General features: G+C 42.9%; 1 protein-coding gene across 2 annotated transcripts in view; it reads left to right on the forward strand.

Annotated features, from left to right (window-relative positions):
- Positions 1 to 19,419, forward strand: part of LOC122931270 (NEDD4-binding protein 2-like 2) — a 39,519-nt gene that overhangs the window by 8,562 nt on the left and 11,538 nt on the right. Inside the window, exons 2-6 of one of the 2 annotated variants that reach the window (XM_044285330.1) lie at positions 117 to 1,396; positions 3,970 to 4,094; positions 6,906 to 6,994; positions 7,092 to 7,168; positions 10,157 to 10,300. In XM_044285330.1, the coding sequence (XP_044141265.1) occupies positions 117 to 1,396; positions 3,970 to 4,094; positions 6,906 to 6,994; positions 7,092 to 7,168; positions 10,157 to 10,300 (1,715 nt within the window). Of the gene's footprint in view, positions 1 to 116; positions 1,397 to 3,969; positions 4,095 to 6,905; positions 6,995 to 7,091; positions 7,169 to 10,156; positions 10,803 to 19,419 lie in introns of those variants that run through there. The other variant, XM_044285331.1, reaches the window with a different exon arrangement.

Consider the following 19,419-nt stretch of genomic DNA (forward strand, 5'->3'; position numbering starts at 1 on the left):
TTATTATGTGATCTTTTATTTGTGGCTGTACATATGTAGTATGAATAGGATCTCTGGAAGTTCCTGTCATCGTGAGCTTTATTTCTGAAGTTTGTCTCTCTATTCCTCCTTTTTAGATGCCTCATGCTGAAAAGAACTTAACTCACCATGTGCACGATTCATCCATTGAACCTTGCTTAAAAAAGTCAAGGCCAGACTACTCTTCATCGTGGGCAAGCAGAGATACTGATTGGCGCAAGGAACGTGAAGCGGACTCACAGAGATGGAGTCCCTTTACCCGCTCAGAGGAAAGATACCATCAGTCAGACAGAAGTGAGAGTGAAGGAGGTGTAGATGCAAAATATGATTCAGATTCACGAAGGTATCACTTGGGTCAAGGTGATGTCGATGAACGAGACTGCAATAGAACCAACCAGCATCCATTTGTACTTTCTGGACAAGAGAAAGATGAACATCATTCAGACGTGGCATTTTCAGGAACCAGTTCTTCTTTTATAGGACCACAATGTCGGCCATTGCCTCAAAAAAATCCCGTGCCTAAAGTCACATGTCATCCAGATGCTTCTTCTTTCAAAATTGCCACGGTGGAGGTGGGTAAATTGGCCACTCAATCAAAAGGCAAGGATGGAATGGACTACGAGCTGCGGCAGTTTTACAAAGAGTTAAATGAGCTTGAAGCTGATGAGCAAACTAAGGAGGTCACATGCAGAGATGTGGATGTGAAGCAACATATCAGCCCTTACCCTGACGAGACACCAGCTACTCACCCTTCCAACCATCATCATGGCCCGGTGCCTATATCACATCCATTTGGGCCTTTCCCCAGCAAAAACTTTGCATCCCTCGCCTGCCATGTTACAGAAGGACCAAGACCACACTTACACTTTGAAAGTCCTTCACTACCTCAGTTTCCTTCTGGTGGTCAAGCTCCATATCATCCAAGACCTGCAATGCCACCTCCAAGGTTTAAAACTCTTCCTCCACCTACTTTTATAGTCCCTTATGGCCCTCCACCACCACGATTTAATTATCCAATGACTTTCCCAAGAGAAAGCAATGCACTACCCTCTCAACCGTCTCGGACTTTTAATTACAACATTAGAAATGGGCAACCCCAATGGCTTGGATCTCCAGTACCTCCCGAAAACAGCTTCACCTCTCAGCGGATCCCATATGACAAACCATTTTCACAAGGCACAAGGGAAACGAGGTGGCCAGACCTTCAGCATAATGATCTTTGTAGGCAGGAAGATGGACAGTTTGGTGGACGGTTATTACCAAATACCGGTGGTAATGTGTCACATGAACAATGTCCTGGCAGATTCAGGGATACAAGCAGAAGAAAAATGGTGCTGTTAAGAGGAGTTCCTGGCTCTGGTAAAAGTACGCTGGCTCGGTTAGTATCCTGAGAATGCCTAGATGTGTGATCTATAGAAGAGTCGGGTGTGTATAGAGCGATGGGTAAGGCAGGGACGGTGAAAACCCATCCCTGTCGTCTCTATAGGGAGTCGCTGATAGCAGCTCCCCACTCCCATGGCTGCACGAATGTGATATATGACGACTGCCAGGAAATGCCTATATAGTCAGTGGGGTCAACATGCCTCCAGACCTGGGACAAAGTGGTAGTATTGCTGTATTCACTTACCTCTGCATCTGTTGCCTGCTGACTGTAGGAAGTGAAGTTTTTTTGACTGCAGATATTGATGACCAGTCCTGAGGATATGCTCATGTGAAAAGGAGCTGAGCTGCAGTAACCCAGCATGGCCACTACACTTTGAATGGAGCTGTGTGTCCGGCTTTGTTCACTGGTGGTTGCAGTGAACACCTGACGGGTGAGGAGGTGGGGTTGGACACCCACCGATCTGATATTGAAGACCTTTCCTGAGGTTTGGTCATCGGTACCTGGAACAGAGCAGAAAATGTGTGGATGCGTACAAGGCATCTCCAACCCCCCCCCCCCCCCCCACCCCCACTTCAAGATAGAGCATGCTGCTTTTTTTACCATACTTTTTGTTTTTCACACATGGAGAGACGGAAAAAAAAAAGCAAGTGTTTGCATGCGGTTTCTGGGGCTGATTCTGGGTGGAAAACGCACCACAATCGGCACCAGAAAACCCATGTGAACTGGACCTATGTGCAGATTATAGGGGTTCTCCGGGCTTTTAATATTGATGACCTATCCTCAGGATAGGTCATCAATATCAGATTGACGGGATCCGACACCCGGCACCTCCGCTGTTAGAGGAGACGGCACCTCCGCTGTTAGAGGAGACGGCACCTCCGCTGTTAGAGGAGACGGCACCTCCGCTGTTAGAGGAGACGGCACCTCCGCTGTTAGAGGAGACGGCACCTCCGCTGTTAGAGGAGACGGCACCTCCGCTGTTAGAGGAGACGGCACCTCCGCTGTTAGAGGAGACGGCACCTCCGCTGTTAGAGGAGACGGCACCTCCGCTGTTAGAGGAGACGGCACCTCCGCTGTTAGAGGAGACGGCACCTTCTCTCTTCCCGCTTGCTGCTGCTTTGTTTTAGACATGCGGCGGAGAGCAGAAAGATAGACAGATAGGATTCAGCTGATCGGCGGGGGTGCCAGGTGTCGGACCGCCACCGATCTTGATGTATTAAAAGCCTGGAAAACCCCTTTTTTTTTTTTTTTGTAGTTTATTTTTGATAGTTTTTTGCCATAGAAGTGCTTCCAAAAGGAATGGGAAATAAAAAGGACAGACTTGTGAGCCTCCGTCCTGCTGGATCCTCTTCTGTCTTTGGTATCCCGTGGCGTTTGAGCCAGCCTTATATGTCTTACCTTTTGTATTTCGCCTTCCTTTAGGATCAGCTGCATGCTGGTCTGTGGTTAGTCACTGGCAGGAGAACAGCTTTATTCATACCGCCAATAATAATTGTATGAAATTATTGAAATGTGGATAGTGCTGGGCATTATACGCAGCCAGAGATCTGGACGTTGGCTGTATTACGCCATTACATCTTGTTATGTAGCATTCACATGTCCTGCGTTGCGTCCACATTTGTTGTCCAAGATGGGAGCAGATCACATCAGAAGAAAGCAGGAAAACCAACCTCTCGTAAGATCTACCTCAGTGGTTGGCAAGAAATGTACTAACCTGTGGTTACTGTCCCCTTATGTTGTCCCAAGGATCGACTGGGATCTGTTCAGTGAAGGTCCCGATGGCTTTTACCAGTTGTGTCCCAGCACAGTCTGACACCATCCAATCAGTGCAACCAGTGTCGGAGACCAAACCCCCCCCCCCCCCCCCCCCCCCAAAACTGGTAATACCCACCTGGCTCCGTTCACCAACCTCATTTCCACGCCCTACTGCCTTGATTGACAGGGCCAGGCCAGCGTTGGTTCTCCTGCTGGCCCCGTCTGCCGTGCAAATCTCGCGCCTGCACCGTCCCGTTCAGTATTCGGCGCAGTAAGAAAGAACATTACATTTTGTAATATCTGTTCACTTACCGTATGTCTAATAGCAATGTGGTGCAAAACTTTATAATTTTTTTGGGTTAAAGGGAACCTGTCACCTCCCAAAACCATCCCAAGCCGCCAGCAGTGTGTTTCTGAGGATGCCTTTCTTCCTGAAGGCAGATGCAGCAACGTTGTTTTATCCCCTGTCGGCGCGCCTCTCCACACATGCTTGAAGTCACGGGGGCAGCGGCCTCCTTGCTTCAAGTCACGGTAACCGCGCCCCCTTCCCTGCCCCTTCGCTGTGACTGACAGAGGCAGCCGAACTCTCTGCATAAGCGCTGTCAGTCAGAGCGAAACGCGTCGGGCAGGGGATAAAACAACGTTGCTGCATCTGCCTTCAGGAAGAAAGGCATCCTCAGAAACCCACTGCTGGCTACACACAGGTACTGCTGGCGGCTAGGGATGGTTTTGGGAGGTGACAGGTTCCCTTTAAACCCGGCAATGTAGAGGCTCTGGCATGACACAGCTGTTTTATACTCCTGATTTCACAGTACGCTGCTCCTGCAGTCTCCGGATGGGATTGTCCTCAGCACTGATGATTACTTCTGCCAGGACAATGGATACACATATGATGTCAAATTGCTCGGGGATGCCCATAGCTGGAACCAGAACAGAGGTGCGTGACGTCGTGGTATTGGATGTGGAGACCTTATGCATACAGCACATAATGCTAGTAACGTATGGATAATGAGGAAGAAGGCAATGTGTCCTCAGAAAATGTCCTACTGTTCACATTTTGAGGTTAAACCTAATATATTGTTGGTGGTTTAGTTCTTGTTTTCCCTTTCAGTGTCTATGTTCACCCCCATTCAGGACACTGCCATTTTTATTTCTTAAAGGGGTTATCTTATCTTAGACAATGGGGGCATATTGCTAGGATGTCCCTACCTCTGGGACCCGCACCTACAAGGAGAACGGAGCGGAGAAATTTGAGAAGGGCGCACTGCGTGTACGCAGCCGCCCTCCATTCATTTCTATAGAGCCGCTGAAAATAGACGAGCTCTGGCTCGGCTATTTTCGTAGGCCCCATAGAAATGAATGGGAGCGGTGTGCTCCCATTCACTTCAATGGGAGAGGCGGGGAGCTGCGCCTGGTAGTGAACGGACCCCAGGAAACCTGGGGTCCTCCAGCCACAACTCTCCCCGGCTCCGTTCTTCTTGTCCCCTCCGTTCTCCGTTGCCCCCTATCAGACAATGGGGGCATATCCTAGCGATATGTCCCCATTGTCTATGATGGGAATACCCCTTTAAGGACCCAGCCTAATTTTGTAAATCTGACATGTCACTTTATACGGTAATAACTTTGGAATGGTTTTACTTATCCAGGCCATTCTGACATTGTTTTCTCATGACACCTTGTACTTCATGTTAGTGGTAAATATGAGTCGATGGGGAGAGGAAAATGAAAATTGTCTTAGTTGCCCATAGCAACCAATCACATTACACCTTTATTTTCCAAAAGAGCTCTGAAAAAATGAAAGGTGAAATCTGGTTCCTATGGGCAACTAAGCCAGTTCTACTTTACACCAGTTTTGATAAATCTCCCCAATAACGTTTTACCGTTTATTTATAAAAACAAAATCCAAAATTTGCTGAAAATTAGGAAAAATCTGCTATTTTTTTAAATATGAAGACAGATCGTGATACCTCAAAAATAGTTACTGACATTCACCATGTGTCTACTCGGTTATCTCAGGAGCTCCCATAGAAATGAATGGGGTGGCCACGCACAGTTGCGACTGGCAGTTCCATACATTTCAGGGGGGGGGGGGGGGTACGGGGAGCCCATTCTCGTGATTGGTGGGAGTCCCAGTGGTAGGACTTCAACCAATCTAATAGTTATCCCCTATGCTGTTGATAGGGAAGAACTTAATCTAACTGGAATACCCCTTTAACTCCAATCTAGCTGTGCTATACATGTACGGCGAACATCCTGAAGAGGTTAAAAGAAACCTTGCAGTTTTCACACTGACCATTGAATAGGCTAATGAAGTATTCTGTAGAGACCTCTTTTCTCATTATCCCAGGCAGGATTACAATGTCAGGTAGAGATCACAATAAGGCATGCATCTTATCTACTCCCCTCCCTGCACAATGATGTTTGCACAGGTCACAGAGCACACTCTTCTAGATGTCAGTGAATCCTATCCAGGCTACAGGTTCCTATGGACCATGTGGCTGAGGGTAAGGGTCCATTCACACGTCCTGTTTTTTTTCATCCTGAAAAACGGTCCGTTTTTTGCGGATCCGTTGTTCCTGAAAATGTTTCCGTATGTCATCCGTTTTTTGCGGATCCGCAAAAAACGGAAACATGTATACATTTCAATAATCAAATAAAGTTGTTTGGATTTCTTTGAAAAAAAATTGAAAGAAAAAAAAAAAATAATTTGTTATGTGTTTCCAGGAACGGAATCCGCAAAAAACGGATGACATCCGAATGTCATCCGTTTTTTGCGGATCCATTGACTTTGTATTGTACCAGGATCCGATTTTTCAGGACAAGAATAGGACATGTTTTATATTTAAACGGACATGCGGAACGGAACAACGGAAACGGACAGCACACATTGTGTTGTCCGATTTTTTCCAGGACCCATTGAAAATGAATGGGTCCAGATCTGGTCCTGATCTGTTCCTGAAAAAACGGAACAGATCAGGAAAGAAAAAACGGACGTGTGAATGGACCCTAAATCTGAATGCTGTAAACGTCAGGCGATATTTAGTCTATGCATCTTGGTTTAGTTTACTAAGAAAGGGATGTTTTTACATCTTGAGTGGAAATCATGTTCTGTACACAGCCCAATTTTACATTTTTTAGCCATACCTAGGACCTGCAGCCATTCTTTGGGTCTGCCAAAAGGAGCAATGTATGACCATTAATTCCTTATTCTGCCTGTAAGTTCCTGTGTCTAAGGGCTCATGCACACATGCCCGTGCTGTGCATTGGGGACCGCAAATTGTATGTCCGTGTGGCCTGCGCTGACGGATGCAGACCTATTCACTTGAATGGGTCCGAGATCTGTCTGCACCGCAAAAAATAGAGCATGTTGTATATTTTTTATTTTTTTGCAGTGCGGAGGCACGGGCCGAAAAGCCACGGAAGCACTCCGTATCGCAGACCCATTCAATTGAATGGGTCTGCATTATTGATATGCTGCGCACACGGCCGTATATTGCGGACCCAGCCAGCACACGTTTGTGTACATGAGCCCTAAAGTGTGTGTGTGTGTGTGTGGGGGGGGGGGGGGGGGAGAGAGGTTGAGACATTTCAGGTCCTAGTACTTTCAGCTATATGACAGATTTTTCCATATGATAATGGGAAAACATTTAGAGGGATAAGTGAAAGGGGTTGGACACTTGCTGTTTTTACTTTTAGAATTTGTTATAATTTGAAAAATCTGTAACCTTTTGAATGCTGTTTTTTGCAGCCAGAAGAGCGCTGGATCACAGACAGTCTCCTGTTATTATCGATAACACGAATATCCAGGGCTGGGAGATGAAACCATATGTACAGATGGTGAGGATCCTGAACTCGACAAAAAGAAACCGAGAATCCATGAATAAGCAGAAAAGATTCAATTTTATACTTTTTTTTTTTTTTTCCCTACCTTTAGGCTGTAGACAGGGGCTACAATATTGAATTCTTGGAGCCAGATACCTGGTGGAAACAAGACGCTGATGAACTGGAAAAGTAAGACCTTTATAGCACAGAAAACACTGTCCATGTGTCCTATTGGGACGTCCTAGAGCAGCCTCCACTGCTGTCCATGCCCCTTTTGGTCACACGCAGCTTTCCCTGGTTGATCACCGGGGTTAGGGAGAGCGGACCAGCTTCTGTAGCTACATAATGTATTGTACACTATTGATGTGATGCCAGGGTGAGCCTAATTTGACTTATTGGTGCAGACTGTTTTCACTTCCTACTCACTCCTGGTCATAGTTGGGGTACTTTCACACTAGCGTTTTTCTTTTCCGGCATAGAGTTCTGTCCTAGGGGCTCTATACCGGAAAAGAACTGATCAGTTATATCCCCCTGCATTCTGTCTTCAGTTCAGTCTTTTTGACTGTTCAGGACTGAGATAATACCGCAGCATGCTGCAGTTTTATCTCCGGCCAAAAAGACTGAACACTTGTCTGAATGCCGAATCCAGCATTTTTTTCAATAGGAATGTATTCGTGCCTGATCCGGCATTCAAAATACCGGAATGCCGGATCCATCCTTCTGGTCTGTGCATGCAAAGACCGGTAAAAATGTGAAAAAAAAATCGTAACGGATCAGTTTGTCCGTATGACAAACAAACAGACGGATCCGTTCTTGCGATGCATTTGTAAGACGGATCAGCATCCTGATCAGTCTTAAAATGCATACGTTTGCCGAATCACTCTGCCGAAGTGTGAAAGTAGCCTTAAAGGGGTATTCTGGCTTTACATTATTAATGGCCTAGCCTTAGGGTACTTTCACACTTGGGTTGTTTGATTCCGGCAGGCAGTTTAGTTGCCTGAACTGCCTGTCTGATCAGGAAAACTGTATGCAAACACATATCATTTTTTCTGACTGATCAGGCATGTCTGAAAAATGCCTGATCAGTCATAAAAATACATTGCAATACCGGATCCGGTTTTTCCGGTGTCATCAGGCAAAACAGATCCGGTATTTATTTTTTTCACATTTTTAAAGGTCTGCGCATGCGCAGACCGGAATACCGGATACGTCAATGCGGCAATTTGAATGCTGCGGTATTATCTCCGTCCTGAACAGTCAAAAAGACTGAATTGAAGACATACTGAACAGATTGCTCTCCATTCAGAATGCATGAGGATAAAACTTATCAGTTCTTTTCCAGTATAGAGCACCTAGGATGGAACTCAGTGCCGGAAAAGAATAACGCTAGTGTGAAAGTACCCTTAGGGATGCTTATCTATATCAGATTAGTGGATACTGACTCTCATAAACACCGCTGATCAGCTTTTAGAAGGGGCCGCGGTGCTCATGTGGCAACAGCAGCCTTCTTCAATGTTTACCTACTGTCCGAGAAGTGGACCGACGCCGATCTGATGATTGATAAGCCATGAGTATTCTGAATGCAGAGTACCACTTTAATGAACAGATGGTACTAGGGATCGACCGATATTGATTTTTGTAAAGCCGATACTGGTAACTTAAACCGATATTCTGTGCATTTTCATTAAAAAATAAAAATAAATTCTGTTATGGCGTTCACCACATAGATTTAAAAATAAAAATAAAATTTTAATAGTTTGGACTTTTCGGATGTGGCAATATGTGATATGTTTATTTATTGTTTATATATTTTATATGTAAAATTTGCGAAAGGGGGTGATTTATACTTAACATTTTTTTTTTTTTTTTTTATATGACAGGGAGCTGCGATCAGCGGTAGCAGTTAACCCCTTAGGTGCGGCACCTGAGGGGTTAACTTCCGATGATCGTAGCTTCCTGTCGTATTAGTCGTTAACTTTCATTGGTGGCGCAGTGCGCTCGCCCGTCCTCCTGCACTCTCTCCTGATTGGCAGTGCGGCACAGGGGGGAGGGGAGAGAGTGACTCCTTCTTCCCTGTGCTGCTGAGGGAACATGGCGCGCTGACAGCAATGTGCTCCTGTTCTGTGATAGTGCGCTGGACGCATTATCGGCAAGGTTAGATGCCGATACCGATAGCTTCGAAAATCTTGAATATCGGCAACTCCGATAATCGGTCGATCCCTAGATGCTACGTATTGGATTGCATTCACACAACCGTAAGTGTTTTGCGGTCCACAAAACATGAATACCAGCCATGTGCAGTCCGCACATGGCCGGCACTATATAGAAAATGCCTATTCTTGTCCACGATGGCGGACAAGAATAGGACATGCTCTATATTTTTTTTCTAGGGCCGTGGAACAGAACCATCGTGTGCTGTCTGCGTCTTTTGCGGCCCCATTGAAAATAATGTATGACCAGCAGTTGCTTCAAGCTGCAATAGCTTTGGGTCTGTGAATCTGGACTTAAAACTATGTGTTCAGCTTCAATATAAAAGGTTGATCTCCACTTTAGGACACTATTTTATCACTTACATATAGATAGAATCTGTGGAAAATTTTTAGTACTTTAAGCTCATGCACACAAACGTTTTTTGCGTTCCGTATACGGACCGTATTTTGGTTCCGTATACGGACCGTATTTTGGTTCCGTATACGGACCGTATTTTGGTTCCGTATACGGACCGTATTTTGGTTCCGTATACGGGACCGTATTTTGGTTCCGTATACGGAACCATTCATTTCAATGGGTCCGCATACGGAACCATTCATTTCAATGGGTCCGCATACGGAACCATTCATTTCAATGGGTCCGCAAAATATGCGGACAGCACTCTGTGTGCTGTCCGCATCCGTTGCTCCGTTCCGTGACCCTGCAAAAATGATGACATGTCCTTTTCTTGTCCATTTTGCGGACAAGAATAGGCATTTCTATGATTGGCCTCCTGTTCCGTTCCGAAAATTGTGGAATGCACACCGGCGGCTTCCGTTTTTTGCGAATCCGCAAAAAACAGCACGTTCATGTGCATGAGCCCTTTTCCTTACATATTTTATGATGCCCATATTGCAGTCCAGAGCTGCATTCACACCTCTGCTATTGGTCAGAACGTTGACGTTTTTTTTTTTCTTCTGTTTTTAGGAGGAACAAACACAGAGTTCCACGTGACAAGATTTCCCAGATGTTGGAACGGTTCGAGTATGATGTGACTGTCCCTGTGGTCATGAACTCAGTGGAACCCCGTCGTATTCGCCCTAATCACCCACCTCCAGAGGCCCGGCCGAGGTGGGGAGCCTCTGTTGACTGTTCAGATAACAGCTCTTCATTCCATAGCAGATGACTGGCTGCTGTTAGAATTGTGCCAGCAGTAAACAGCCATGGGAGATACTTTACGGAAAGTTCATCCTTTCTGCATGCCTATCCCCCCCCCAATCCTAAAAAAGTGCATGCACCTCTTCCCCCAATTCCTTCCTTTTCTTTTTAAATTAGAAATGTACAGATACACTTGAGTGTTTGATGGTGCTTTTGATGCCATTACCATTTTTATGTTAGAAGATCTTTATGGTGCAGGCCAAGCTGTTTTCTGTAATTGTTTTTTAATACGGCTCTCAGGGTAAGTTCCCTTTTATCACTCATTTTTATCAGTATCCTTTTTTTTATTTCTGGTGTTCCAGAAAACAGCACAGTATTTTTAAGACTTCAACTTTGAAAATTTTATTTTGTAAAAAAAAAAAAATACACGAATAATAAAAAGGAACAGCTGACCTCTGCTGCTGATTATATAAAATGTATCATACTAATTTATTTTGCCTATTGGAAATAAATTCCTTTTGACTCGTAGATGTCTTAAGCCAGGCAGATTTATAACTGGAAATTATTTCTAAGTACCGTTGATCTCCTGCAGTTTACCCTTAAGGGGTATCTTCACGTGGGGCGGTTACGCTGCAGATTTTCCATTCAGATTTTGCTGGTGGAAAATAGCAGTATGTTACGGTACCAGCAATGTGGATGAGATTTACATCCGAAGCATGTCCATTTATGTTTCAGATTTCCCTTGCATATTTCACTTTTTGCAATGCCTAAGGTGAAATCTGCAGCAGAATCTGCGCAAATCCACATGTACCTCATGCAATTTCGCTGTGGATTCCAGTACATAGGAGGATAACTTGTAACTGGAATACCCCTTTAAATGGGTTGTTTCGCTTCAGCAAATAGCATTTATCATGAAGAGAAAGTTAATACAAGGCACTCACTAATGTATTGTTATTATCTATATTGCTTCCTTTGCTGGCTTGATTCATTTTTTTTCATCACATTATACACTGCTTGTTTCCATGGTTTACGACCACCCTGAAATCCATCGGGGTGGCCGTGCTTGCACACTATAGGAAAAAGCACTAGCCTATATGCGCTCCCATGGTCCCGGCCACCAGAAAGGCCAGCCATTTTCCTATAGTGTGCAAGCGCGACCACCGCTACTGGATTGCAGGGTGGTCGTAATCATGGAAACTTTGCTGGATAAATCTAGCCAGCAAAGGAAGCAATATGGATAATAACAATACATTAGTAAGTGCCTTGTATTACCCGGCTGAAGTGACACAACCCCTTTTAAGCTTCTGCATTTGAAGAGAATCTGCAACCAGTCCTGACATAACTGTATTCCTAATAACAATTCTGCAGAATCTTTTCTCAAAGCTCTACGACAACTTTTATGAAAAAAAACCTGCCAACCTGGGCGTTACCAAGTGGGGGTGTGACACTGCACACTGACACTGTGCAATCAGTGCTGCCAGTGTCAGACTGGGTAGGACACATCCCTCTGGCAAGGAGAATGGTAACACCCGGTTGTTAAATTTTTTTTTTTTAAATATTAATGACCAATCTTCAGTGTAGATCATCAATATCAGATCGGCAGGGTCCGACTCCCAGCACCCTGCCGATCAGCTGTATTAAGAGACCACAGCTCTCGTATGACTGCTGCCTTCTCTTCATTGTTTACCTACTTGCCGTCACAACTGCAGCAGTAGGCAGGTGCAAATAACATCTCAGCCGTCCCATTCACTTTCAATAGGATGGCTCCTTCCTGTTCAAGTGAATGCTACAGATCCATCCCATTGAAGTAAATAGGACGGCTAAGTTGTAATTGCACTGCTGCAGTTGCGACAGCAGGCAGGTAAACAATGAAGAGAAGAGAGCACTTGTACGAGTACGGCGGTCGCTTCCTACTGCTGAGCGTGGGGGGGTTCGATGCGGAGGTTAATCACGCACATAACAAAACACTATAAAGTACATATTACAGAATACGTGGGCAGCATTGCCAGTAATAACACTTCATAAAGGCCAAATAATGCCACTACACCATGACCCAGTCATTAATAATCCCTTTTGGTTGGAGTCGTTCCTTTTGCTTTTTTTTTTTTTTTCCTCAGTCCTGTACAGATCACCATGATGACATCTCCTGACCATAACTTCTTTCTGCATAATTGAACACACCCATTTAGTAATAATGCCTCCTTTTATGCCCCTACTTAGTAATCATCCCTGTTTAGGCCCCAGTAGATATAATGCCCCCCCCCCACCTATAATGCCCCCAAGTAATGGCCTCTTTACATACAATGCCCCCCAGTAGTTCCCTCTTTACATACAATGCCCCCCAGTAGTTCCCTCTTTACATACAATGCCCCCCAGTAGTTCCCTCCTTACATACAATGCCCCCCAGTAGTTCCCTCCTTACATACAATGCCCCAGTAGTTCCCTCTTTACATACAATGCCCCCAGTAGTTCCCTCTTTACATACAATGCCCCCCAGTAGTTCCCTCTTTACATACAATGCCCCCCAGTAGTTCCCTCTTTACATACAATGCCCCCCAGTAGTTCCCTCTTTACATACAATGCCCCCCAGTAGTTCCCTCTTTACATACAATGCCCCCCAGTAGTTCCCTCTTTACATACAATGCCCCCCAGTAGTTCCCTCTTTACATACAATGCCCCCCAGTAGTTCCCTCTTTACATACAATGCCCCCCAGTAGTTCCCTCTTTACATACAATGCCCCCCAGTAGTTCCCTCTTTACATACAATGCCCCCCAGTAGTTCCCTCTTTACATGGGCCTAGCAGCCTTCAGGCTGTGAGGCTAAACGGCAGGCCACAGGAACCAATAGTTCCCGCCTTTGCTGCTCAACAACGGTGTTCCTCGCGGACCAGAACCAGATGGTCCACAGCCAGGTGGTTGGGGACCGCTGCTATAAAAGGCAAAACAACCCCTTTTAGTCATTTATAGGGGTAATAACAGAGGAAGAGCACTGCACAGAATTATAAGAAGATGCTCCAAAATTGTTATATTATGGGGAATACAAGTATTTACTAAAACAGACACATGAGGAATGGCAACAGGTCCTTTTAAAGCTTCTGCTCTTAAATGGTCACTAACCTTTCACACAATTTTGCATAAATCAATAGAAGAAACGACCACAAGCGACTTTGTGATAGGTCTCATCAATGGGAAATGTCTAGTTCTCGTGTTATCAGCTGTTTACCCCCCCTCCCCCTCCTTGCTAATTACTGTTCACTTTCAAAAATGGATGAATCCCATCCTTGCTTTATTCACAACTAGAGATGAGCGAATCATCTTCGGATGAAACATCCAAAGTCGTTTCGCATAAAACTGCCATGCATGTTTAAAGGGGTTTTCCGGAATGAAGATATTGTTGGCCTATCCTCAGAACAGGCCATCAATATCAGACTGGTGGGGGGCTGACAGCCGGCACTCTCACGGACCCGCAACAAAAATTGATATAGCGGATGGAAGGCTCTGCCCCGGTGCCGGCATGCTGCTTGGCACTAATCTTGAAGCGCTGCTGCCTCAAAATCTGCTAAACAAAAATGCCTCAAAACATCCTCATTCATTTTAATGGGAAGCAGCACTTTTTTATTTTAAACGTGTAAAAAAGAAGCGGCATGCCCTATCTTGGGGCAGAATTGAAATCTCCCATTGAAATAAATAGGAAGCGTAAAAAGCAGTCAATGTCTTTTTTTTACACTGAAAATGTGAATGCAAAATGCAGATTTTTTTTATTTATTTTTTTGTTTTTTTTAAGCATAGTCATTTGGACTATACTGAATGAGCCTTAGGGCCAGTTTACACTTTTTTTATGCTGATTTTGCAGCTTTTTTGCCTCAAAATCTGCTCCAAAAAACGCTTATTCATTTCAATAGGAAGCAGCATGTCCTATCTTGGGTTAGAATCACGGCTGAATCTCTCAATAAAAATGAATAGGAAGCTAAAAAAAACATCTTCATGTAAGTCCATGCGTTTTTTTGTGTGAATTTTCAGCGCTTTTTTTTGGGTGCAGATTTGCTTCAAAAACCTCAAGCTGAAAATTCACCTTTGTATTGAACCCATTGGTTAAAAAAAAGAGCCAAAAAACCTCAAGAAGAAACAAGTTTTTTCGTGCTGAAAAAAGCTGCATGGATTCTGCGCTGATTTATTTTATTTTTTAAGCGCGTTTTTAAAAATCAGCTGTGTAAGCATACCCTTATGGTGGCAGATTTACGCGTGGAAAATATGCATAAAAACACGATAAACAGTGTGCATTAATATGCATTTTTGTGTGGTTTTTATGCAGATTTTCCTGAGATCTCAGCCGTCCATTGAAAAGGGTGAAATCTGCACAATTAAAACACAACAATTGACATGCTGCAGATTTCGAAATCCACAGGTCACTGGTTAATTTTCTCACCTAAGAAAAAAGCTAAGTGTACAGTTGTGTTCAAAATAATAGCAGTGTGTTTAACCCCTTCTATCCCAGGCCATTTTTTGCAAATCTGACGTGTCACTTTATGTGGTAATAACTCAAACGCTTTTATTTATCCAAGCCAGTCAGATTGTTTTCTCGTGACACATTGTACTTCATGTCAGTCATAAATTTGAGTCAATATATTTCACCTTTATTTATGAAAAAATTCAAAATTTACCACATTTTGAAAAATAAAACTTCTCTGCTTTTAAAACAAAGTGATACCTCATTAAATATTTATTACTTAACATTCCCCATATGTATACTTTATGTTGGCATAATTTTGTAAATGTCATTTTATTTTTTGGGGATGTTAGAAGGCTTAGAATTTTAGAAGCAATTCTGAAAGTTTTTAAGAAAATTTCTAAATCCTGCTTTTTAAGGACCAGTTCAGGTCTGAAGTCACTTTGTGGGGCTTACATAGTGGTTACCCCCCCCCCCCCATAAATGACCCCATTGTAGAAACTGCACCCCTAGTTACTCAAAACTGATTTTACAAACTTTGTTAACCCTTTAGGTGTTCCACAAGAATGAAAGGAAAATGGAGATTAAATTTCTAAATTTCACTTTTTTGGCAGATTTTCCATTTTAATAAAAATTTTTCTTTAACACATCGAGGGTTAACAGCCAAATAAAACTCAACATTTATTACCCTGATTCTGAGATTTACAGAAACACCCCGTATGTGGTTGTAAAATAATGTAAGGGCGCAGAGGATAAGGAGCGCCGTGTAGTTTTTGGAAGGCAGATTTACCTGAACTGGTTTTTAGATGCCATGTCCCATTTGAAGCCCCCCTGATGCACCCTTACAGTAGAAACTCCCAAAAGTGACCCCATTTTGGAAACTAGGCGATAAGGTGAGTTTTATTGGTACTATTTTGGGTACATATGATTTTTAATCACTATATTATGTTTTTTGTGAGGCAAGGTTACCAAAAAATGACTGTTTCGGCACTGTTTTTATGTTTTATTTTTTTACAACATTCATCTGACAGGTTAGATCATGTGCTATTTTTATAGAGCAGGTTGTAACGGACGCGGTGATATAAAATATGTCTACTTTCTTTGTTTCAGTTTTACATAATAAAGCATTTTTGAAAAGAAAATGTTTTTGTGTCTCAAATTTCTGAGCGCCATATTTTATTGAATTTTTCTGCTGATCGTCTTGTGCAGGGGCTCATTTTTTGCAGGAAGAGTTGTGTTTTTTGTTTTTTGTTTTTTTTATTGGTACCATTTTTGGGCACATATGATTATTTTTTTTCCCCATTATAGCACTTTGAGGCAAGGTGACCAATAAAATTGGTTGTTTTGGCACAGTTTTTATTTATTTTTACAGCGTTCACCTTAGGTGTTAAGTCACGTGATATTTTTATAGAGCAGGTCGTTACGGACGTGGGAATAACTAATATGTATACGTTCTCTTATTTATTTAAGTTTTACACAATAATGGCGTTTTTGAAACAAAAAAATTATGTTTTAGTGTCTCCATAGTCTGAGAGCCATATTTTTTTTATAATTTTTTTGACCGATTTGTCTTAGGTAGGGGCTCATTTTTTGTGGGATGAGATGACTGGTTCTATTTTGGGGACATAGGCCTTTTTGATCGCTTGGTGTTGAACTTTAAATGGTTAGGTGACAAAAAAATGTCTTTTTTCGGCCCTTTTTTTTTTTTACAGTGTTCATGTGATATTTTTATAGAGCAGGTTGTTACGGACACGGCAATATCTAACATATCAACTTTTTTTTATTTCACTTTAAGACAATAATAGCATTTTTGAAGCAAAAAAAAATAATCATATTTTAGTGTCTCCATTGTCTGAGTGTCAGTTTCTTTTATTTTTTGGGCGATTGTCTTAGTTAGGGTCTCATTTTTTTGCAGGATGAGGTGACTGTTTGGTACTATTTTGGGGGGCATACGCCTTTTTGATCGCTTTGTTTTGCAATTTTTGTAATGTAAGGTGACAAATTCAATATTTCGCTTTTTTTTTTTTACTGTTTACTTGAGGGGTTAAGTCATGTGATATTTTTTTTAGAGCTGGTTTTTACGGACCCCGCGATACCGAATATGTATACTTTATATATATATATATATATATATATATATATATATATATATATATATTTATTTTTTTTTTTTTTCACTTCACAATAACTGCATTTTTTAAACAAAAAAAATGTTTGTCTCCATGTTTTGAGCTATAATTTTTTTATTTTTTTGGGCGATTGTCTTATGTAGGGGATGAGGTGCCGGTTTTATTGGTACTATTTTGGGGGGCATACGCCTTTTTGATCGCTTGGTGTTGCACTTTTTGTGATGTAAGGTGACAAAAATGGCTTCTTTTTAAACTTTTTATTTTTATTTTTTTACGGTGTTTATAGAACGGGGAGGATTATGTGATATATTTATAGAGCCGGTCGTTACGGACGTGGCAATACCTAATGTGTGCATTTTTATTTTATTTTTTTTTCTATTTTTTATTATAAAATCAGGGGAAAGGAGCTTTATTTTAATTTTATTTTTTAACTTTATTTCTGTCCCACTCTGGGACTTTACTTTTGGGGGTCTTATCCCCAATGCAATGCATTACAATACATCTGTATTGTAATGCATTGTCTGTTAGTGTATTACACTGAATAATACACTAAAAGGTTGCCTAGGAGACCAAGCTTGGGGCTGGATCTCCTGGGCACCCGTAGAAGGCAGGTCCCGATGCCGTGCAAGGCATCGGGCTGCCTTCTCGCCCATCGGGTCCCCGCCACAGCAGCGCGGGGACTCGATGGGCTCCCTTACACACCGCAAATCCCCTCTATGCCGCGGACAGCGCTGATCGCGGCATAAAAGGGGTTAATCCGCAGGCATTGGCTTTTACAATGATGCCGGCGGATACAGCAGGGGCCCGTCTATCAGGGACTGCCGGGCCCCTGCAGTGATCGGTCACGCACCGCTCCGGTGCCTGTTCGATCACCATGACGTAATAGTATGTCAAAATGCGGGAACGCACCTGCCGCCATGACGTACTATGTCATATGTTGGGAAGGGGTTAAAAAAGTGAATAAAGCTCAAAATCCTTCCAATAGTTTTTATTTCCATACACACAAATGCATTGGGAACACTACACATTGTATTCCAAATCAAAACATATATCAAATTTGTATTGTTCCTCTAAAAAAAATGGAAGAAAAGTTAATATTAGACCATTTTTAAAAAAACAGCAGTGTTTGAGTTTGTAAAGAAGAATACAAACATTCACTATATAAACTGAAAAATGTTTGAAGATTTTGCTTTCCTTTGAATCGCCTAAAAGGGGTTGTCCGCCGATCAGCTGTTTGAAGAGGAGGCGCGCACCGTGCCAGCGCTGCCTCCTATTCATTGTTTACTTGCTCGCCGTTGCAGCTGCAGCGTTGAGCAGGTGTAATTACACCCAAGCCATCCGATTCATTTCAATTATTTTGAACATGCCCCTTTCAATTAGTGATTCAATTACACAGAATCAGCAGCATGCATGTAATGACTGTTGGGTTTCTATTACTCTACTATACCTGCTAGTAAATTATTTGCCATGTAGAAATATAATTTCTACCAAAAACAGTGGTTGATCAGGTTAGTGATGTCTGACTGCTATTATTTTGAACACAACTGTACATGGGATTTGTCTGAGTGGATGTAAGGACCACAGATGTGGAGCGTGTTTCTACAATTTCTGTATGAAAACCCCTCACATATGGGGGCCAGGTTTTCAGATTTTTATCGGGGGTGGGGTGGAAACAAGTGGTCTAGTGTGAGGAAATGTCAACCAATCCACTTTTTTGGCACAGTGCCGGACGAAGAACGCTTTGTATTACCGTATGTCTGCTTCTAATGATTGTGGTAAAAGTACAATACATACGTACAGGTATCCAGCAAGTTATATGTTACCTCTTTGTTTATGCAGGGGATTTACAGCTGAAATACTGAGTTCCAGCTGCTACATATATATGGATATTAAAGGGGTTGTCTCTTCAGAGCAACACCTGGTTTTCCTTGGGTGGGAGCTGCTGCCCAGGACGTTTGTTATTCTGCTGACCTTTTCAGATGAATAGTAATCTCTGTAATATAAGATCTCCGTTTAGGAGCTCCCCTATGATGTCTATATGCCCCAGGCATCTGTGTATGTGCCCGCATTGCTAAGAAAAATTGTTTTAATATATGCAAATGAGCCTCTAGGAGCAATGTTATGACCGCCGGACCCCTGCTGCATACACCAGCCTCGGTGATGACATCGATGCTGGTGGATTAACCCCTCATATGCCGCGGTCAGCGCTGACCGCGGCATATGGGAGGTGCACGCTCCCTCTCCTGATCCATCGGGTAACTGCACTGCGGTAGCAGGGACCTGATGGTGGCCATGGCAGCCCCAAGCCTTTTAAAGGCTAAAAAATGTGTTTCAATAAAAAAGCCCTTTTCCCATAAATATACACATATAAAATTGTAACAAATAGAAAAAACAAAAACTATTAGGTATTGCCGCATTCCGTGACGACCAGCACTACAAAAATATCACATGATCCACCCTGTCAATACCGTAAAAAAAAAAAAAAAAGGTGCCAAGAAAAGCCTTTTTTGGTTACC

Source organism: Bufo gargarizans, chromosome 3, assembly GCF_014858855.1.
Source record: "Bufo gargarizans isolate SCDJY-AF-19 chromosome 3, ASM1485885v1, whole genome shotgun sequence".
Classification (NCBI taxonomy): Eukaryota; Metazoa; Chordata; class Amphibia; order Anura; family Bufonidae; genus Bufo; species Bufo gargarizans.